General features: G+C 33.2%; 1 protein-coding gene and 1 long non-coding RNA gene across 2 annotated transcripts; one reads left to right on the top strand and one right to left on the bottom strand.

Annotated features, from left to right (window-relative positions):
- The first annotated feature begins 10,202 nt into the window (after positions 1-10,202).
- Positions 10,203-12,335, top strand: LOC132069194 (EG45-like domain containing protein). Its single transcript, XM_059462624.1, has 3 exons — positions 10,203-10,331; positions 11,116-11,398; positions 11,637-12,335. The coding sequence occupies exons 1-3, from the start codon at positions 10,214-10,216 to the stop codon at positions 11,641-11,643; spliced, it is 408 nt and encodes a 135-aa protein (XP_059318607.1). The 5' UTR covers positions 10,203-10,213; the 3' UTR covers positions 11,644-12,335.
- Positions 11,405-15,630, bottom strand: LOC132069195 (uncharacterized). Its single transcript, XR_009417693.1, has 4 exons — positions 14,651-15,630; positions 14,487-14,561; positions 13,416-13,558; positions 11,405-11,674 (listed from the first exon to the last, which is right to left on the bottom strand). It is a non-coding gene; the product is annotated as an uncharacterized LOC132069195 (long non-coding RNA).
- Positions 15,631-24,311: the final 8,681 nt, after the last annotated feature.

Here is a 24,311-nt window from a genome sequence, read left to right as displayed (position 1 = left end):
CCTCCTCCTCCTTAGTTTTAAAAATATTTGAATTAACCCCCCTTTTATTTAATAGACTATATACTATAAATGTACATATAGCTAAATATATTAATTATTTAGGCTAAATAAAAATTAAAACTAGTAAATTTAAAATATTAGCTTTAAAGCAAGCCTAATATTGATATAGTTCCAGAGAATATTAAAAAATGTGAAAAATGCGGTCAAAATGAGCCGTAATTCATACGTCGTCTTAATTAACAATTTTCCCGAGTTAAGCGGAGGGGGGTATGTATTTCCTTTTGAATTATATTTATAAAAGTAAATAACTCGTAATTTTCTTGCAATTGTCAATTTTTACAGGATAATAATTAAATGTCAATTTTTGCAATTTTCTAGGGATTTTGAAATTTTAATTTTTTGAGGGTACATCCTTGCTCCATCTTGGACTTGGGAATTTTGAAAAATTAAAATACCCGTTTTATGAGGTGAAAATTAGGTGTCAACACATGGTATCTCATTTCATTTCACTCATGCATAGTACCTCAATTTACAATTCAAATAATGGTAACACTGACATGGAGACTCCACTTAATTTGAACTCACTTTTCATATTCGAAAGTCAAGACCTGCTTCTTCAAATAATTATAATTTTATTTCTATAGATTCGGAAAACACTATTATATGACAACTAATAAGAAGAAGGAGGAGGAGGCGGCCACAAGTTTTTGTTTGATATTTACCAAAGTTGGGTATGTAAAAGTGAAATAGTTTTTTAGAAACCGAATATGACTTAAATGGCAGCTACAAATAAGACGTCCCATGAAATTTTTATGATCAATATGGTTGGAAGTGAAAATTCGGCTTCTTTAATCAATTCATTTAGTAATTTTTTAGATCACCTTTGTAATTTCCACCAAATCAATATGCCTACAACTTTTAGGAGTTGTTCTTCTAAACAGGAGCGGGGAGCCCAACATCCACATCAATGAGCGAAATGTGAATAGCAATAATCTATCTCAATGGATATTCTTCCATACGGTAGGTTTCACATGAGATTCCTACATGAAAGTCGTTTGATCAAAAAGTTTGAGGTGATGAGCTTATATTTTTATGTTCTCTTGTTGCCTTAGGTAAAAACTTACCACACTTATTAATAATTGTAGTTAAATAAAGTGACACATGTCATTTGTTTATTGATTAGGTATAAACACTCGGTGCGGATAAGTTTTACCATTGTAAAAACTTACCCACACGGGGTGTATACACCCAACGTAGTTAACTATAGAAGACAAACTAAAATTTATTAGGAGTCTTATTTTAAAAAAGAAAATTAAAAAAAAAAAAGTAAATACCAATTAACCTAAAAGGAAGTAAAATCATGCTATCAAACGTAGAAAGACTTAGGGTTACACCAACCTTTTCTTTCTTTAATTTCCTGAACGCCTTCTTCTTTCTTTAACTTCCTACACTTCTTCTTTATGGTAACCTTTCGCAAAAGATGATTGTATTTTGTTCTGTTAGTCTTCAGACGTGTGATATGGAGGGTATATAAAAGTAAAGTATTTTTTTATAAGGTTAAAATGGTGAGATATTAAAAAAAAAAAAAAAAGTTGACTGAAAAAGTTAGTTGACTTCCAATGACAAAGCACTTAAACATGATATATTACAAAAAAAAAAAAAAAAAATGAGCAGTATGAATATTCAAATTAAAGAAGTTAATCTACACGAGCAAAGATAGTTGTAGATGGTAGCAATTACGTTGCTGTTAATAGTGGTGATTTGCAAGATTGTTAAGTTATTTAAATTTTATTTTATATATTTATGATATGTGCAAAATATATGGTTGATAGCTATTGTTAAGTATTAATAATTGTAGTTAAATAAAGTGACATGTGTCATTTATTTATTGATTAGGTGTAAACACCCGATGCAGATAAGTTTTTACTATTGTCAAAACTACAAAGAAGTTGGACTTCAAACATTTAGTACCCGTTAGTTATATGGCGGAGGAAATGGTTGGACATAGTACGCCATTTATAATTTGAACGGAAGAAAAAATGATTTTGCAAAAATCTCTTATATGTTATTTTCAGGTCTTTTATATGTAAAAATAAAGATTTGTTAAAAGAGAACGTAAAAAAGAAAGTTATAAAATTTAGGATTCCTTTTTTCTCATTAAAATTCTTTACAAATATTTGGGTAAAATATACTCACAACTAGTCCCTCGGTTCCAAAATAAGTGTCACCTTAGCAAAAATCACGCCCATTAAGAAATCAATAAATACAAAGTGGAGTTTACTAAACTACTCCTATTTATTAGATTTTTTTTTTTGAGAATTAAGCAATATTAAAGATGACTACTTCTTTAATGCGAAGGGCATAATTGAAAACACTTGCCAATTCTTGTCTTGAATTCCTAAGTTGATACTTATTTTGGGACATATTTTATTTACTAAGGTGACACTTATTTTGGTATACAGAGAAAGTAGTGTTTATACAAAATCATACCAATTTACAATAATTAAGTGATATATATGTCTTCCTATATTTTTGTGTAAGAGAATATGTATTTACTCCATTCATTTTATTTTATGTGTACGTCTTGTTTGAATGAATATGAAGTTTAAAAAAATAAAGTAGATTATGAATTTTATGGTGTTAAACTAAAATGTGTATAATATAGCAAAAATATTTTTTAAATCTTATGGTCTTAAATACATCGTGTGAAATGTTAAAAGTTAAAAATACTAAATATTAAAAGTAACATGTTTTTGTGTAAATTAAAACTGAAGGAATATTTAACTACTCTACTTATTGCGCTGGTGCGTACTTGAGTAAATATTTCCCTCTGGTTTAAATCAGTTTTACCAATCCTTACTGTAGAGATCTTAGTAGCTCAATTGGTTGACTACTGAACTTGCACCTTATTGGTGAGATTCGAATTCCCACATTGTAATCCCCTCTCCCATTTCTTCCCCTACCCGCTATGTAATAAAATAAAAAATAACAAAAAAAAAATTCTACCAATCCCTGTTGACTACTCTACAAGAAGTCGAGCAGTCAACTGCCAATCAAGCAGTCAACTGCCAAACCTAGTACCCATTAATTATTTAATAGGACTAATTAATTTTAACCAATCATCAGGTAATTATTTATCTGAATACTTTAGAAACAATCTTGTTTTCTTTCCAATAGTTAAAAGCAATTAAATCCGGTCCAACCATGCAAGTTTATATATAATATAAAGCTAGGAATAGATAAGTTGATGTGGCACCCCTCTATGGCCACTATTGGTATTTATCTTCTTTCTTAGAATTTTGCATTTTATCCTCTTAGCTTAATTCTCTAAATAAAAAAAATTACAAAAGCTACTATTACTGAATTCTCTTTCAGTTTTGTTTAAGCTTTCAGTTACAGGTCTCATATTTAGCCCCGCCCCTATTTAATACTATATATTCTCACGTAAAGTTTCAGTTACAAGATGAATTTGTATTCTAATATTCCCTCCGTCTCAAAAAAATTGTCCTCTTTTGACTTGACACAAAGTTTAAGAAATAAAGGAAGACTTTTGAAATGTGTGGACCAAAACAAGCCTTAGATATTTGTGTGGCTGTAAATCATCTCATAAAGTTAAATTGTTTCTAAATATAGAAAGGGGACAATCTTTTTGGGATACACTAAAAAGGAAAGGAGGACAATCTTTTTGGGACGGAGAGAAAATATGAATTAACTGAAATGAATAGTTATAACCCACACTACAAAAGAAATCATTGTGATAAGTTTAGTCTCTTCGGCTTCTCCTTAATTATCCGGTAAATGCTCTTATATACCAATAATTGATCGTATGACTGCATTTGGGTGCAATGAGCAATCTTTGTGTTCTATCTCTTCTTACCTGTTGCTATGCGGACGTTGATTAATGGGGTTGTCTTTTCTTCCCCGTTATGCATGCGCAGGAATATGAACAAAACACGTGCATCCAAACACTCGCAAATGCCTATTATAGTACTGGCCCAGTAAGAAGTTCGTGAGGTGCCGCTGCAGCTTGGATTATCGTAGAATAAGAGGAGCCGTCTTAGGAAATGACTTAACAACAAAGACAGATGCCGCCGCTGCGAGGCGAGGGACTACCAGTAGCTTCGGTTGTTGAATCTCGTGCAAGTTAGGTTGTGGTTGTATTGGCTGCAAGCGGAACGTAGGCGCTTTAGGTGTGTGTTGACCATGCACTCTCGCTTCGTGTAATGTCGTATGTATGATAGAGGTAGTGTGGTGATGGACCTCAATGCTAATGGTGATCCCCAAGGTTCAACGAACCAAGTGTTAGTTCATGCTTTCACAAAAAATTCCTTTGGGTCCATCTGTTCATTATCCGAAATACTGCTGAGGTAATTTTCATTTTCTTGTCTAAACTTTAAAAAAAAAGAATTTGTGAATATTTTTTAATTTTGAGCTTAAAACCTTATCAATATATCGTTGCTTTCAATTTTTTTGTTTTGTTTTGTAGATGTCACCATATTTAATTAAGAAAGCTAGGAGGTCATCATCCTATTTGGTATTTAAACTTTTTTCTTCTTTGATATTATATTATCAGTAATTTTTGTTGGTAATTTTGATCCAAGAGGTGTCCCGTTTGGTTAAACAAGGAAAACGTTCTTTAGCATCAAGCTAGGAGGTCATCATCCTACTTGGCATTTAAACTTTTTTCTTCTTTGATATTATATTATCAGTAACTTTAGTTGATTTTTTCTTATATTATAGGTGCTCAAACCGAAAAGGAATCGATAGAATCCCTCCCTCCTTAACTAGATGTTTCGAATTCAAGCTTTGGATATGTAAATATTTTTGGTAGAGAACGCTTTTCCCTTTTAATGGATGTTATGCTGCGCGAATCTAAATAAGTTGAACCCTAATATAGATATTGAACGATAGGAAAACCCAAAAAAAAAAAAAAAAAAAAAAAAAAAAAAAAAAAAAAAATCTAATCAATCTTCTTGAATTTGTTTGAGTTCTGATAAAGCTTAGAATTGCTTAATTTAAAGGTGTTGAATTAAGTTTGACATCTTCTTCAGTGTGACTAAATTGCTATTTGCTTATCTTTAGATTAATTATTAAGCACTATGTTTTGCTTTTGTAAATAATAAAAACTGCTTTTATGTAAATATGTACGTACAGAGCTTATTTTATCAAAATACTTTATCGCTTTTCTTTATTGAAATCTTAGTATTTGAAATAATACCATATGTCAGAATTTTTTTTTCTTTTTTTTTTTTGCCTATTCCCATTTTTTTTTAAACAAAACAAAAAAAAATTATCTAAAATTTTCAGTAACTAATCTTTCATAATGCGTTATAACTTAAATTTCATAACGGTTTCACCTCAATATATAGGTTTGGTGAGAAGTTAGGAATTGAGGAGGTGACGTGACACCTTTCTTAAGCCACCGTTGATATTTATCTTTTTTGTCAAATTTTGACCTTTTTCTCTTATATTTCTTTCAAAATAATAGCTGAAAATTAAAATTACGCTATTAATAAATATATAATTATCCATATCCATTGCTCAATTAAAAGGAACAGACATTTAAGAATATAATACTTTCAATTACTTTCCTTCCCTATTAAATTTCATTATTTCATCAAATGTCACATCATACCCATGTTTCTTCCCCACTACTCATACTTCAATTTAATTTAATTTTGGTGTATTCCTCTCCTACTATACTTACTATTATAGCTTATAGGAGGAAGAACATATATTATGTCTATTATTTCCGTTATCAATTTCTCAAAAGGTAGACACAATTCTTTCACCACCTGGAGAAGAATCCAGGAAGAAAAAATGAAGACTCATATGGATTCATCTTAATCACGCAGAGATATATTGGAAAAATTCAACTGTTTTAACGTCTTTTACAAATTTAGAGGAAATGATATACTCCTGCTTTGTTCAATTCGTATATCTTTTTATTTTTTCCGACTAAATCATCCTCCATTTTTGTCTGTTTATATGTGTATCTGTTAATTAACTTGTATTGAGGACACTAATTAACCTGCAGTTGGAGTACTTGGAAGAAAAGAGAAAGATCTGGTAAAAGGTATTCTGAATTCACTAGCTACCTAATTTATCTCTGGACTGAATAAACAACTGATAAAGAAATTAATGATGTTGAATCCAAGAAAGAATAACAGGGTGATTTATTTTTGGGTATAAAGTTTCACTCTTCTTGATTGAATTTGTTTGATCTAATTTTATTTCGTTTTCCTCGTATTAGGGGAGAAAATGGAAATGATATTCTTTTATACAATAATTTCTTTTTTCTTTTAAGTTTAGTGGATTTCAGCTAATATGTTAGACTTCAACATTTGCAAAGAAAACTGACATCTGAAAGTATTCTATTTTTTCAGTGGGTTATAATTATTTATTTTGGGGTTCTATGTAGTTCTTTTATCTTTTTCATCTCTCTTTACATTCTGAGAAGAAAATGAAATAGAAATTGAGTTTCAGTAGCTTATGAAGTGGTTCTGTAGTGTTTTAAGAAGTATTCATGGATTGCTTATCATATTTTACTTTTAGTGTGACTCCATTTTATTCTTTACTGGGGTTTCATCTATATGGCTCTTATGGAGTAGGAGAATCGAGATGGAAGTTAATGAAAGAATATAAAAGGAGAGAAAAAAAAACAAATAAAAGAATATAATTCTCAAGTTGTTTAAAAAGAAGAAAAGTTTCTTGAGAATATTTTTTTTGGGAAATCTACATGGTATAGAAAACATTAGCCCTTATTTATATTTTGTAGCTATATTTTGTTCAAATTACATCTCATAGCTAAATATTGTATGTCAATTACACAAGATAACTAATACCTCTTAATATACTGTTCCTTCCCACTGTTAGTATCAAGTTTTAATGATGATAATTTTACTTGTGTAGGTATGGAAATTAAACTAAGTACGAGCAGCAAGGATATCAAGGAAATTGACTACATGTGTGAACCACGAAATGAAAAAGCCCACAAATCCAGTAAGAAGCCCAACAGGCGCACAGGCAAGATGGGCTTACACAAGGAATATTCTTCAACCCTTCAACAAGGCACAAATATATGGTGTATATTTCGGTGGCTAAAAGAGATACTTACAGCTAAGGAAGTAGTACAAATCAAGTTCAAGGAAGGAAAGAAGAGTATAGGATCTGCCGCATTAAAGGAGAAATATTCAATCAAGTGTAACAATCTTCTTGATTGAAGATGCAGTTCCATCATGCAAGGAAAGACCATCAAGACGCATTAAACTACTCTAACCTTATTCTTGGAAATAGGATCACCAATTCCTTTTTCCAAGGATAAAATCCCTTGGGTTGATATCTCTGCGTGAAGAGCCTAAACAACCATAAAAGGCGGCTTCACAAAACAAGAAAAACATACCTTAGTCTCGTTCTCTCAAGCTCTCTACTTTACTTTTCACAAACATTGTATTTCTGAGTGATCTATAGTGCAAACAAAAAAGAAAGAAGAGACATAGTATAGTGTGTGAGGCATTGTATCAAAAAGACTTCGAGTGTTTTGAGTGTAGACGTAGGAGCTTCATTCAAATCACCCTTGTACGAAACATTTTACAAAAGAGTTGCAGAGAACACGTACCTTGCACTCCAAAGGGACTGGATTAGGATTCATATTGAATCTGAACCAGTATAAAATATCTGGTGTCATTTACCTACTACATTTTACTTTAGCATTCACTGAGTTAACAGTCGACTACTAGTCTCACTTAGTCGATTAATAAAACGAAAAAGTTACAATTCACCCCTCTCTTGCACTTTCACCCACTGTATCATTCTTTTCCCTCAACCCCCCCTTTCTTCTTCCTCAACTCTAGCACTCCAATCGATAGCCAAAGTATTTCCTTCATCTCCTTTCTTCTCTAACCTTTGTGCTTGTATATCTCTCTCCTCTCTACCCCTCACCCACCCCACCCCCCATCTCTTCCTTTAGGGGTCGCGCCAATTCACACACAACTTCTTTCTGTAATTCTGGGTATTCGAATACCCCCCAATTTCGATCACTAAGGTAACCCCTTTTTCCCCTAATCAGATCAATGGCAACAGAGATGGCACAACCAGATGCAGAAGGAATCGATGGCATCTATATGACATGTAATTCATGGCCTCGTACCAAAGTCAATTTTTTTTTTTCAGATCTGAGTATATTTTCTCAGATCTAAGTGTATTTTATTTCTTGTATCTCAGATCCATATGTATTTATTTCTTGTATCTCAAATCTGAAAAATCTGAGTGTATTTTTTTTCTTTGTATCTCAGATCTGAGTTTATTTCAGTGTATTTGTTATTTATTAGTGTAAAATAGAGTTTTTCTTTTATGTATTTTTTGCTTGTATTTTCGAAAGAGATTTTTTTGTATACAAATGAATACATTGAATTTTGAATACAACTGAATATCCTATAGTATTTTGCATTTATGTTGTTTGAATACAATCGCATTTAAATACAATAAGTTGATTACAGTGTAAAAGTAGTTACGAATGAATACAACCGAATTGAATACACACGAATTGAATACAACGAGATACAGTTTAATTTGAATACATTCGAATTTAATACAGCGAGAACCTATCACTGAAAAAAATTCGCTGGACCCATCTAGTTGTTTGCTATGAGCTGTTAATAAGCAAAATATAGTTATGCCCGATTTTTAACCCTTAAAATGTAGTCATTTATGAAATTTTCTCTTTTGTTTTTCTTCTTTAAAGAAAATCTAATAGTGAAAATATCGTCCATCTAAGCTCCAATTTTACTAAGATATTTATATATAAAATTGATTTTTTTAATTTATATACATGAATTTTTTGTCTTCTATCTTCATTAAATCATATAAAAAGTTCAACATTCCATTTGAATTTTTTATAACCGTGCGAAGCGCGAGCTTATTCACTAGTAAGGGTATATGTTGGTAAGTAGCAAACGACAAACTTATAACTGTATTCTAGTTTTTTTTTCTTTTTCTTTTGTCATTAATGTTCCACCTAACAAATATTCCCTCTGTCCCATATTAGTTGTCCTGTTTCGCTTTTCGAGAGTCAAGTTTATCAATCTTCGAAACTAAATTGGATTAGATTAATTCAATATTTTAAAATTATAATTTGGATATTCTAAAACTACACGAAAAGTACTACAAGTTGCAATTCTTCTTATATTAATATGGTGAAAAACTATATCTCAAAATATAGGTTAAAGTTTATATATTTTGACTTTTTAAAAAAAAAAAAAAAAGTGGACAAGTGATATGAGACGGATGGAGTAATTATAATATGAGGTTTGTACCTATGAGAGACGACTTAAATATTGTCATTATTCAACGTATGAGCACATTCAAAGATTCCGTGAACCATCTAAAACAGTGGTGAAATTGAATATGAGAAAAGTTAGTGTTCTGACTACTGCTGCTATTCATGGTCCAAATTGAGTAGACCCTTACGGATTATGCACTCGGAGATTATTCCCTATGAAGTAATTTAATTTTGAAAGTCGAAAATTAAAGTAACATTATACTCCGTATATCTTAATTATAGTTTAGTAATAAAAAATGATATGCACATATAATATAGATGTTTTGTATTCATAGGTTTAGTATAAACAGCAGATGAAAGTGCTTATTTTTCGTTTCCTGAATCGATTCGATTAAAAAGTGCACAACAACTTCAACATTCATCAACTCATCAAATCCTATAAGAAATTCGAGGAGGATCCGAAATTAGTTTAGAGTTGATGAATGGAAATTGGTAGGACTCATTTTATAGGAGTAGTAGCATATGTTTTTATTTTTTTCCATACACACATACACAATTAATTTCTGTCCACATATACAAATAATGTGGACAGAAATTCATATACGCGATTGTATTTGTTCTTGGTAATGCAAAGGTGTCACAAAATCCTAATGATTTGCCTCATCCTTATCTCTAGAAGATTAAAAAGATTATCCAAACAATATAATCGAAGTCAAAATTTGCACACATGAACGAATTCTTGTTCACACTACTAACAGTAATTTTTATCATCCATCATACGCTGTCTCTTTTTGTAATGGTAGTTATGCTAGATGGCAATTTTTCTCTATTTTGTCTTGTTAGAGGGGGTGGGGTGGGTAGGTGTAGTTCATTCAACGACTATAAATAGGCATCGTTAAAACGTACATAGTGTCTTGAAAAATATTGTGAAACATGGGAGTCCATAATATCATGAGAATAAAAATAGGTCTCATGAGCTTATTCTTACTTGAAGTTAGTCTAGTCCTCGGAGATATAGGCACCGCAACATCTTATCATCCACCTTATACACGTAAGTTTTTTTTTTAACTTTTAAACAAATTATGCGGACTTCTTCCTTATTATGTACAAAGACGAAATCAGGATAATTTGTGCGAATTCAACTGAGTTCTTTAATTTGTCAACTGTTCAAATTATTTGTATCTATGCAAAATATTTAAAATATATATAAGATTAATTCACTAACTCTATACTTAACTTGAATTTGTCTCGAATTCATCCATATGCCTGTTTGATATTTTTTTCTTCTGCTGTTATAATCTTCTTTTTTGAAAAAAAGAAAAGAAAAATAAAGATGAGGTAGGTTTACTGGAGAAAGAAAAGGTAAAAGAGACAAGAGTATCGGTAGTACTGGAACACTATAATTAAACCTGTTTAAATACTGTTCAACTAATGTAACACTTATATAATACTTCCTCGGTCCTAATTCAATTGGCACAGTTTAACTAGGCACAACATTTAAGAAAAAGAAAAAAAAATGAAGACTTTAGAAATTTATTGTTTAAAATAAACCTTAAACATTTGTGTGCGTGACTATAAATCATTTCATTAAGGTAAAATGAGAATTTTTAATTATAAAATGTGACATTTTTTTTTTAACAGATTAAAAAAAAAAATGTGCCACATAAATTGAGACTGAGGAAGTAATTACTTTTATCAAACATGTCACGGTAATAATCCTACTTACTAGTAGATATTAATATAAAAAAAAAGAAAGAGTTCTCAGCTAGACTTTTTAATTCCGCGCGTTGATTCTTCTATAAAAAAAAATATCACGTACATTCTTTAATTTCCAGCAACAAGATGCAATGGGAATAGAGCAGATCAGTTTCCTGCAGGGAATTTGTTTGTGGCAGTAAGTGAAGGGCTTTGGGATAACGGGGCGGCGTGTGGGCGGCGTTACAGACTGAGATGCTTGAGTGGAAGTGGTCGTAGGCCGTGCAAGGGCGGCACCGTTGATGTTAGGGTGGTGGATTACTGCCACAAACGGCCATGCCAATCCACCATTGCTCTCTCAGCTGATGCTTTTTCCCAAATCTCTCGTTCTTCTAAGGCTAAAATTAACATCGAATACATCCAGTAAGTTCTCATTTTGGGAACTGATGATTATTCAGAAGGTCACTCAACCAATTGTTATTATTTATGAAAGTCACTTTTTTTGTTTAAGAAAATTGAAATCAAGAAGAAAAGTGATCGACTTCTGAGATAATAATTATTAGTTGAATGATCATCTGAGAAATAACCCTCATTTTTGTCTATTGTTCTTTTGTGTCTTTCTTGGTCATTTTCCTGAACATGGTTCATGGTTGTTTTGTAGGATTTAGTACGGAGAATTGCTGTGGCTCTTTTCCCAGCCTATCATTTTTGACAAGATTTTGCAGTTAGTTTACAAGAAACTGAAGCACAGAATAAGAGAGACTAGCTAAAAATTGGTGGCAAGAAAAGTTATAGAGGAAATAACCTCTCGCATAAATGTAAAGTAAAATTAGGTACAATACATCCAATGTGATCACTCTCTTTTTTGAATTCTGCACACAGCACGAGTTTGATGCATCAAACTATATATCACTTTTAAGTAGAGCTGGTGAAAAAAATCATATGTACTTGTTGGCCACTACTGAAGTCAGGAGTGTTTATTTTTCTTTTTGGTATGACCTATTCGGAATCTACTAGAACTCCTTTCATAGGGGTTCGAACTCAAGACCTTTTATTAAGGGTTAAGGATGGAGGGTAATAGCGTACATAAATATTTCAGAAACTGTCATTTGAAGGAGTAATAATAACAAGCACATAAAATTTTAATGAAATTTGAAAGAAATTGTATTGACAAGTAATCTATATGAAACATCTTACATGTTTATTTGTGTCAAGTGTCCTGAATATGTAACTGCTTAAGATATATCTTGCTACTTATGTGAAATCATTGATAGTACACAACATATTACCCCAATATTTTCATTTTGTTTATTATCTATACTAATTTCTACTCATGTGCCTTGTACATATATCACATAATTAATCAACGGAAAAAGCTCAAATATGCCATCCAACTATCGGAAATGGCTCATTTATGCCACTCGTCAATAGTTTGGCTCATTTATGCCATCAAACTATAGGAAATGGCTCATTTATGCCATCAAACTATAGGAAATGACTCATTTATGCCACTCATCAATAGTTTGACTTATTTATGCCATCGCCCATTACCAAAATGACTCATCCATTCCATTTTTCATTAACGCCAGTTTTATAATACCAGATATGACACGTGGCCTCCAATTAGAGGTCTACGTCGTTTAATTAAACATGCCCAATTTTAAATATCAAATTAATAAAAAATCCGATCCATACACCTTACCCACCCACAATCATAATCTAGTTGGAGGCCACGTGTCATATATGGTATTTTAAAACCCAAATAATAATGAATTTTGATAACAGGCGATGACATAAATGAGTCAAACTATTGATGAGTGGCATAAATGAGTCATTTCCTATAGTTCGATGGCATAAATGAGCCATTTCCTATAGTTCGATGACATAAACGAGTCAAACTATCGACGTGAATACATATAAATGAGCCTATTTCGATAATGGATTCGATATTTGAGCCTTTTCCGATTAATCAATACAAACTTTATTAAGATCATGCAAGTATCATTAAAACATGTGGTAGGTATAAACAAAATTAAGAGAAAGTATATATTGCACGTCCAATATCATGTAAGGTTATCTTAATTATTTTAGTACATCGATCTGTTGAACTCAAAATGAGTGAAATATTAATGGAAAGAGGTCCAACTTTAGGACCGAAAAATGTGTGCCAAGAATTACACTTTAGGATAATATTATGCTATAAAAATGATATTTCAATCAAGAACACCGGCCAATTTCATAGGTTTGTTAAAGAAAATTATCTAAACTGGTAGATGAGAGTAGGACTTCAAGACGCTTAATAGTCTCACTATCACATCCATAATTAAGAAGAGTAACTGTAAGACGCAGAATATAGTACTAGTCTGTACGGGAATATTTTGCACCTCAAGTACCACAAATTGCACTACTCTAGCTAGATCGCTCAACAATCATGACTTACCTCCACCTCCAGTAGCCCTAGCAGCTATGTTTCTAGGCTGAGCAGTCTACGTACCGGCCTGAGTTCTCGGCCTACCAGGTGCCCTAGCATAGTCTGCTCTGGTGGTGCCTCATCTGGCCCTTTGGGGGACAATATCGTTCTCACTGTTTATGATGAAAACATTCAAGGATTAAACCTTAATTCAACTCTATTGCACGAGACATGAATAAATAAAGAAGGAAAACTTTCCTAAAATGTCCCTATAGCCTCTTGTTTATAGATATGAAGTGCCACCATGACTGATGTGGTTGGCTCACCTTAGTTGAACTCTGATAAGGCTTCGAACTGGATCAAAGCCGACCAGTAACCTCACTAGTAGTAGGATACCAACAAAATATCAACAAGGGTGAGCCTAATGCCCAGCAAGATCGAAATGCCTCTCTGTCATACTCCATGGAGCAAATATTTACAATAATGCATGAAAGCAACGTTAATAGGGAGTGTATATAAATATATCCAATACCGTAGTGAAGCAGCAGGTAAGACATGTAGCTTGTAGGCACAAGTCGATCACATGATGTGTACGCTCATGGGCCCTCATGGATCAAAATCAGTAGACCGATCATTATGATCCATGGGCCTTTGTAGAATGCAAGTTATCACTAGACCAAACCATATATGAGCTCTTCACCGACAGTTGGGATCTATTAGCTGACCCAAATCCGTGGCCCTCATGGATACTACATATCTAGTAGACCGAACATTCTGATATCTATACAACTCAATCAACTAATCTTGTAAGACCAGTCAAGTAAAGCATATAAGAATGTCACATACTCCTAGCAAGTTATAATAGTTAACTCTCTAAAATGTCCTACATAGTTTAATAGAGAATAGTTCTTAGTCATGTCACAAGCAAGTTATGTTACGGTGATAAGAGAGTTCAGTTCACGGTGATAACTAAAAATAGTATATATGACCTAGCACACCCTAGCCCCACAACATACTAGGTGCTTGACGACCAAATAAGGCAAATTCCAAATCATGACATTGAAAAATCAAGTATATTCAAGAAATTAAAGTCTAACTTACCTTAAAACATGATACGAACTTTCCCAACTTGGCATGGTCCAAAACTCCAATCAAACGACATCGAACGATTTCAATCTGTGTAGATTATCGAACAACACATTAAATTAAGCTAAACATATCATTTCCATAATTTAAAAGAAATTCAAAATCATCCAAAAGTCAACCTTCGGTCAACATGGTCAAATCTCAAATTAATTTGATCAACGGGGTATTCATGAACTTGAGTCCAATCCAATAATCAAGTTTACGTTTTGACTCCAATTTCCAACCTTGTCTGCTTCGTGGCTTTCAGAGGGGCCACCATACGCTTAATGGCACCCAAACTCTTCCTTTCCTCAAATCATCTTTCTTTGATGCTGATCAATGGCTACAGCCTTCCTCTAATTAGAATATTCTTCTTTCATATTTACATCATCCCTCAAGCATCTTTCCTAATCTAACTTAATATACAATTATTACCTTGCATAAAATTAATTCACTTAAAATTGTTTCGTTACTCCTTTCTTATTGGCTCCAACGAGCTCGAAGGGGCTGTTTTTTTTTTTTTTTTTTTGGTGTGTGCATAATTTACATCAGATAATTGGCTTCAATGCGCTCTAGGAGGCCACTCTATTTCTCCCTTTTGCGCCGAATCAGTTGTATTTATGAATTAAGGAACCTTGAGATTTTCTTGTAACTCGAAAAGTGAAAAAGAAGAGCTAAATTATCCATTAGGAGTGATTGACGCTCGCTTGACTTGAGTTTGGGAATTTGGATTTCGAAATTGAAATTTATTTCGAGCGGGTGTTGTTGGAATAGATTAGGTATATCTTAAGGAGTTACCTCTAATTCGGGACGATTTGAGAGAGATTTAAGGTGTTTGAATCGAAAATTCGTAGTGGAAAATGAACATGGAAGAAGATGAGATTTGTACTCCCCTGTATATCTATCATGTATCACTTGTGTATCCATAGGTATCTACTATGTATTGCGTGCGTGTACCATGTATATCTATATGCGAGATACATGCTTCGTATAGATTTTTCTACTAGATTTTATCTAAGAAGTTTGACTTCAAACCAGTCCAATATTCCTCAAATGATGTATATTACCTAGTCTATGAGTTATCAACAAATTCCAACCATACTTATCGAAAAGATTTTTTTTTTTTTTTTCCCTCTTTTTTCCTCTTTTTTTTATTTTTTTATTTTTTTAATGTTGTATATCATTGGAAACTTTTTTTGGCGGAAAATGGTTAAATGGTAAAAATGGCTCAGTGACAATAAACTTGTTATTTTTGGGTTGTTCCAGTAGTTCTTCCTATTTTTTATCGGAACAGAATTATATTGTGCAAACTATTAGAATTTTAACAAATACTCAAATTTGAACTATATATAATTGTAAAAGGAATTGTAACCCACTCAATAGTGAGAACAAAAATATTGAATCAATTAAATTAAATTTTGAGTTCGCTATTGAGCACCATAAAAGTGGAATAAGGCCAAATGGCCGGTATTATAAACTTGCCTCCGGACTTGCAGGACGAGAAGTGAGTCTAATTAGGACAAAGCATATGTATCCTAAGCATCATTACCAATACCACTATATTCACGCATGTATATTTGCTTCAATTCACTTAGCAGCCATCATATATATAATGGGTGTTCATTAATCTTGAACCATATCGAGCAGCCGCAAAACTACAAAATTAAAGTTACCAACTCGTCATACACAAAAATTAAAGTAATCTTATCTACTTAAGATTAGTGATCAAAAGAATGATGAAGACGCCACACCTCTTGTTGTATTATGACCAAATAAATGCAAAACTTATTTGTCCCTAGATTGGGTCCATTAATAACTTAGTCCCTCTTTTAGTGCATGTCCAAGGGGGAAGAAAGATTTGTAAAAGAGTTGACCTCTCTCATGATGTTTAAAAGTGGAGAGTAGTTATGTGTCAGCTTCATCCCAATTAATAACAAAATTAAAGTAACAAAAAAGCATTATTGCCTTATATGCACGCGAGTACTAGCTATAGAAATTAAAAGATTTGGGACATTATTTATAATTAATGCTTTTGTATATCATCAATAAATTCACCTTTTTAGTGGATGCACGCTTGGGCACCTCCATCATTCCTTTGAGGATATAAAACTCTTAACGGTAGTTGTTTATGTAGACAAATATGGTTACATCAGTTTCAACTATAACTGAATACTTCTATTCCACGAGATCGATCGTGGCAACAAAAATAATACATAAAAACTTATCTTAATACAACATCTGCGTTAGCCCAAAAAAAAAAAAGTTTCTTTTTTTTTTTAATAGAACCAAACATTGCACCCAACTAGTGCCCAAGTAATCACTAAGACTTACGACTGCAATCTCTCGAACTTATTTAGTACCAAAGACAATTTAATTTCCGCCTTTATTTTATCCCAAAAAAAAAAAAAAAAAAAAGCAGAAAGAAGAGATAATATTAGCTGAACCACCCTCTTTGTTCTTTTTTTTTTTTTTTTTTTTTTTTTTTGTTAAACGGAAATTTTATTAATACTAGAACATTACATTAGTAGTAGTAGCCACAGGGTTAGTAGTAGTAGACACAGATTCGCTATCCTCCATAGCGATTACATGTAAGTTTCCTAGACTTGCCAAATTATTACACATAGACAACGAGACTATTTTAGTAGATAATTCTCCTCCCTGATCTGCTTGTACTACTGTTTGAGCAGGGGTCGGAGGAGACGACACTACAGTTTACTGATTACTCACTAGCAGCTTGGAACCCATTTTTGCCAAAACATGAGCACATTTATTCCCTTCTCGGAAGCTATGTCGTACCACTGCATTCTGCAACCTCCTCAATAGGCACCTGCATTCATTGATGAGAGATTGATAGTTAGAACATGAATGTTGTAAAAGTTGTAAAGCCTCAACAGAATCTGTTTCTATTTCTATGGGTAAAAGTTGATGTTGAGCAGCAAGTTTTAGTCCTTGCAGCAAAGCCTGAAGCTCTGGAATGAGATGGTTACATGCATTAATTTTATTCCAAAATCCAAAAATCCATTCACTGCTGGAGTTTCGAATAACAACGCCTATTCCACCAGAGTTATTTATGTTGGAGAAGGCTCCATCTGTATTTAGTTTAAAATGATGTGGAGGTGGAGGTAGCCATTTGACAGCGATGGCCTTGTGGGTGGGAGGTCTCGAGCATGGGGGCGAAGTGGTATATTTATATTCTAATGCTCGCATGAGGGCCAAATGGGGTGACTGCATGTTAGCGTTACTATTGAAGCTATTTTTATTACGATTTATCCAAAGGTGCCAGAGGGCAAAGGGGTAATACTCTTGCCAAGTTAATAGGTTGTTATGTATGGGTATATTAACGGTATTTAGGATCTAGAGCCAATGGTTTTGTTGTGTGGGAATTCTTTGTATATTGATCCCAAGGTCTAGACAAATTTTTTTTGGCAATGTAACATTCAAAGAATATATGGTGGATAGTCTCATGGTTAATGTGGCAAATAGGGCATAAAGGGTCAATTTGCATGCCGATATGGTGTAGGTAAACGCGACATGGGAGTCTGTCATGCGAACAAAGCCAAAGGAAAATTTTGATTTTGTGAAGCGTGTGCAATCTCCGTATCCAGGCAAACTCATAATGATTCGATGGGGTGCTGTTTAAGAGTTGATGGACGGAGTTGGTGCTAAATATGCCATTGGAGCTTGGTCCCCAATAAGGTGTATCTAATGTGTTATCAGTAATGGACACTAGAGAGGCTCGTGCTCGAATTTCTTGAGGGATTTGAAAAGAAAGTCGACTTCAGTCCCATGAATGCCCATTCCAAAGATTGTGAAGACGATAAGTTGCTTTGTCTCGATGTAAAGGTCCTTGGAGTAGGGATCGCAGGTTTTTACTAGCAGAAATCCAATTATACTCCCAGAGTTTAATACTTTTTCTATTACCAGGAGCCCAGATAATTCCTTGAGTACATATATTACCTCCTTTGAGAATGTTTTTCCATGTAAAGGATTGGGAGGAAGCAGAAGTGGTGGTACCATATTTGTGAATGAGGGTGCGTGCCCCCCAGTAGTTGGGTGTTGTTAAAAATCCTCCATGCAAGACCAGTAAGCAGGGAGAGATTTTTTTTTTTTTTTACGGGCTTTGACAAGGCCAAGACCACCTTGTTCTTTTGGGAGGGTCACTGTATCCCAATTAATATAGTGGAGTTTTTTTTCTTTTGTTCAGTAGTGCCCCATATGAAATTACGCTTTTATCAATTAAATGACATATTGTGGCAGGCAAATGGAAATATTGCATAATATGTGTTGGTAGAGCGTTGAGGGTAGATTGGCAAGGGTAAGGCGACCCGCAGGAGTGAGAAAATTAGTTTTCCAATTTTTCATTTTATCAATAATGAATTGAAAATCAGGTGGCCTAGAAGCATGGTTGAGAATGGGAAAACCAAGATAGGTGCCAAAACTAGTAGATTCTTTAATTTGAAGTCTCTGTAGGACTAGATTCCGAATTTCTTGGCTGCAGCCTCGGGAGTAGATAGCCTTTGATTTAGCAATATTAACCTTTTGTCCAGACTATTGGCAGAAAAATTTGAGACAGGTTTGAATAGTTTGGATGGTTTTGAAATTAGCCTTAGCCATTAGGGTGGGATCATCAGCGAAAAATAAGTGTGATAGGGCAGGACCTGTATTTGTTAGGGAGATAGGATCCCATTGCAGTGTATCAACTTGATAATTTATAAGCGTAGAAAACATTTCCATGCAGAGAAGGAAAATATAAGGGGACACGGGACCCTCTTTGTTCTATCAAGAGGCGGCAACATATTAATGCTTATTCGCATACGATTTAAAAAAAAAAAAAAAAAATCGCATAGGAACTATACATCAAACTAAATAATTTAATCATAACAATTATGAATTAAATCTAAAATACATATTTATTAACTATAATTAAGTGATAAATATTTATATGGAGACATGAGTCTTGCTATTTGTGGATTATAAAATTTATTAAATATAAATCTACAAGAAATTCGAATTATATTAAATTCAAGATATACTAGTGCAAATAAATATTGTGGGCTAATATAATTGGGTTAATTAGTTATGTTCAATAAATATGAAGTTAATTAAATTCAAATTTTATTGGGCTAGTCCATTTAATTGTGTTACAAAAGATTAATCCACTTTATCAAGCCTAAGATATCATTTTATCATAGAGATCCAAATATTGCAATGTGTCAAATGACGTGGCATACCAAGTCAAATGAAAGAGCCAATCAGATCATGCCACGTGTCAGAATGATGCAAAGATGCCTAATCAAATCAAAGGTCAATGAAGGTGCGCCACGAGTACAAGTGACATGTTATAGCCAATCAAATATGACAATGTCAGTTCATTCTGATTGGTCGGAAAGGATTTGTCCTTATCACAACTCTTTCATCCTACAACTATAAAAACATAATTTGGAAAAGGAACCAGAATTCTAACAAGAAGCTGGAGAGAGCGCGTCAATCAAACACTGCATATTTCTGTACAAGCTACAAGCATTCAAGTATTTATGTACAAGTTCTAAATTAATATCAAGACCACCATATTCAAGATGAAGCTTCAGACCCTCGAATTCAAGTACAAGTTAAAATCAAATCCATTAATTAAGTTTAAGATCAAGCTCAAAAACACTTGAATATATTATCAAAAAGAAGAATCACAGAAATCATAGAGATTTTAAGTTGTAACACGATTGTTGCAATAATTTTATATCTTGATTATTCTTTTCTCGAAGCGAATTTTATTGTCTACACTATTAACTAAGCTAAATACATCATAGAATACCTAAGATCAATACAACCATTCTTAACTCTGCAACAAGGGCGGCTCAACAAATATGGTGGCTTAAAGCAAAACTTCAAAGAGTGGCTTAAGGTTTTTGTTAAAAAAAACACTTTATACATATTATATCATAAATTCTATTTTTCTAGTTCTTTTAATACGAAAGTTATTTAAAAAACTTTAATTAATTTCTTTAAATAATTTTTTTTCAATTTTCTAGCATATCTAATTCTTTTAATTTCTCTTGAAATATATTTTCTAATTTAGGATTCGTTATTTGTTTGTTGAAAATTTTTCAAGGGCTACTTTTTGAGATTGTATTAAAGTTTCAAGCCTACTTTTTTTTTTCTTTTTGAGTTTTAATAATCCCCGAGCCATTATGTTTCATAATTTATGCACAGTGGTTCCATCTTTCCTTTTTTTTTTTTTTAATTATGAAAATGTTATAGTTTTTTCCTTAAAGCAATAAATCCTTTTTCTAGAAAAATAAATATATATGAGTTTGGTTATATAAGTCTTAGTGTAAATAATTTTACATCATTAGTTTGGTAATTTTTACCTATAGATATCTATTAGATGAATAGTGTAAAAAGTAGTTATATTGACTATGTATAAAATTTAAATTTAGCATATAATTATGTTAGTAAAATCTGGGGATCCCATTATAATGGGTCCTAAAGGAACAACTTAAGCTGCTTCAATTACTTATATTTATCTCTTATATTTCATATCCAATTAAACAGCATATAAAATCAAACCAGGGAATATAACTACGAAAAAAGAACAAGACTAGAAAATAGAACAAAACTGAGAAGCTCTTTCATTGAAGTGTCAATTGGATGTCTTTCCTCTACAGGAGCATCCTATAGCAATATATATATATATATATATATATATATATATATATATATATATATATATATATTATATCATAATTGTTAAAAATTACTAGTCCAGATGCACGGATCCACGCATGACACATGAATTCTTTTTACTAATGGTGGTATATCTTTTTCTAAAACAATTAGTTTGATATTATAGATTTTAAAATTGCCTCTTTTTTTTTTTTTTTTTTCATTTTCCTAGTGCAAGAAGATAGTATTTTGACAGAGCTGCAACAACTATATACATTAAGTTTACATATTACTGATAAGTAAAACATATTATTGTCAAATACAATAAACTTAGACAGTGCAAATACAATAAAGAAGATTCTGAAATACAATAAACAGTGGAAAAACAATAAAGAAGATTCTGAAATACAAATACAATAAACTTAAAAAGTCAAAGAGGTTGATTCACATATCAACCTTGCACTTGGACTTATTTATTGATGCCGAATAATGATGACAAACCAAATGTGAAACTGCAGCAAACAAAAAATAAGATTCGGAGATATGCTTAGGGAGTCGGAGGTTAGCAATGTTTTTAGTTGAAATATTGGATATCTTCGAACCTTATTTTTTGTTTGCCGCAGTTTCACATTTCATCTTCATCTAATCATTATGTCTTCACACGTGCCGCCTCATTATGTCTTCATCTACTGCACACATGTAAACACACGCTAACGTTTTAAATTTTTTGTATTTGTATTATATTGTTGGTCGTTATGTGCGTTTTGACCATTTTACCCCTGCTGATCCGTTTCCGAGATTAGGAGCGAGTCTAATGAAAACTTAAGGAGTTAGAATCCTTAAGTGAAGGAATTTGACCAATAGCTGACTTTCAGGTAAACGTATCTTTTTCGTTTTCTATCAATTCTGTGAGGTCTAGAGGGTCGATTATGACTTGGTGGGGTGAATGGTTTAGTTCCCAAGGCGTTTGATTGTATTTTGAGTACTTATTTGGAAACTTGTTTTATTCTGTTGGGGGTTGATTTAGTAAACTAGACCTCCGTTGGGAATGCCAAGGCCATCAGTTAGTCCGTAGCGTGTTTTACATACGTGTGCATAGCTAGTTTGTGTATGTGGGGCCTCGGATTGAGGTCGGGATTTCGGGAAAGGTTGATGAAAAACCAGAAGTTTCTGGTTCTGGTGTGACCGCCGTAGCGGGCTTAGTGCCACTACACGGGGACCCCAAGGAGGGGTGACGACCGCCACAACAGAGATCTAGGATTTGGGAGTGTCTGCCTTAGCGGGTGGTGGACCGCCATAGCGGGACCGCTACGACGCGGTCTTGATTGCCACGGTGCGGTCTTGACCACTATGGCGAGTGGTGTTGTTTAATGAGGTCCGTCATAGTGGATGGCCTGACCGCTGGGGCAGAAATACCAACTGCTGCAGCGATCGTCGGGGAACAGTAAACCCATTTTTATATTGTTAAGTACAAGTCTTTAGTCACAAATTCCCATAAACAGTTCCCATAGAAATAGAGGCGATTTTATTCATTACTTTGGTGGAAGCATCTTTCAGGGTAAGTCCTAACCATTACTTTGTTCCTTTCAATTCCTCCTTAAAGTCCTCATGCTAGTTCTAGGTTCTCTAATGGTGTAAGAAAATCCTAGAACCCTAGCATCAGTAAACCCTTGATTAAATTGTGGATTATTGATTTTATTATTGTTCACACAATCTAGTAGTGTGGGTTGTACCTTCTATGATGAAATTGCCTTATAATTTTGAGATTATATGTTGAGATAAATTGGGGGTTTTGGCCAAATTCTGATTTGAAGAGTTTAAAATGATTAGAAACCTATAAATTGGAGGACTATGATTGTTTGGACTGAGGTTAGGGTAAATTCACCCTTAAATCCTAGTTTCGCCCTTTGGATGGTTAGGGGTATTTTGGGTATCATTTCCCAAACGTTGTATCTTATTTTATTAGATGGTATGTTGCTTACTTAGCATTATATGGCTAGACTTTGAGCGTTCCAAGGTGTTATGGAAGGGAAAAGCTCCAGCAGAGTAGTTGGTATTCATTCCCGTTCGGCATTCGAGGTAGGTTATGGTTTACTTGAGTTAGACTTTGAATAGTAAATTGTATATGTAGTAGAATTGACGAGAGAAAGCATGATTAGGCTTTCAGGCATGAAGTCTGGTTAGATACAACTTAGGTTGGTATGACTTCTGATTATGTGGGCTTGTCGCCATTACTTTATGTATTGAACATGAGGTGTATTTGTTGTGAATTGGAAGGAAGGGGTTAATACATATTCTTCTTGATATTTGAGATAGCTTGTAAGTTTATGCTAATGTTGAGTTGACTTATCTAAACTTGATATGACTTGTGGCATGAGGACTTGTATCGATATTATGGATTGATCATTCATATTGGGTTCTGGACTTGAACCACGTTGAGATTTATTTTGTGATCGGATATATATATATATATATATATATATATATATATATATATATATATACATAAGGCACATTTGGAGGGGGTGAGGATGTGGCTAATTATGGGCTCGTGATCCGAGGTCTAGAAATCATGGACACCATGGGTCCCCTGCAGGTTATGACTATTGTGCAAACAATTCCCTTAGCATGTGTGTACGGTTGAGATACTATCATTGATTGCATTGCATTAGACTTAACTCATTCTTGTGGTGCATTGTGGACTGGTTGATGATTGACTCTTGATGTTGGCGTGCTGTTGTGCCTATGTGCCTATTTTGTTGGTTTTACAAATGTATGCATGATACTAATCTTAGTCGGCATATGTTATCTACCGGTACTTAGTGTTTGTACTGATACTACCTTACTGCACCCTTTTTGAGTGCAGATTGTGTGCCGAAGACTTCTTCCAGACCTCACATTTAGCCTGAGGCCATTTCCCATTTAGATTAGAGGGTGAACCCTATCCATGCCATGCCTCCTGAAGATCTTTCTTATTTGATGTCTATTTCAGTTCTAGACACTTATGCTATTTTAGACAGTTATTTATTCTTAGATAGCTTCAGGTTTTAGAGTCCTTGTACGATGACTTTCGGATCTTTGGGGTTGTAATAGCTTATAGTTCTGTACTTTTATCTTATTATCGCATGACTAGACAGTTTA

Source organism: Lycium ferocissimum, chromosome 9 (assembly GCF_029784015.1).
Source record: "Lycium ferocissimum isolate CSIRO_LF1 chromosome 9, AGI_CSIRO_Lferr_CH_V1, whole genome shotgun sequence".
NCBI lineage: Eukaryota > Viridiplantae > Streptophyta > Magnoliopsida > Solanales > Solanaceae > Lycium > Lycium ferocissimum.
This window is presented reverse-complemented; position numbering and strand designations above follow the sequence as displayed.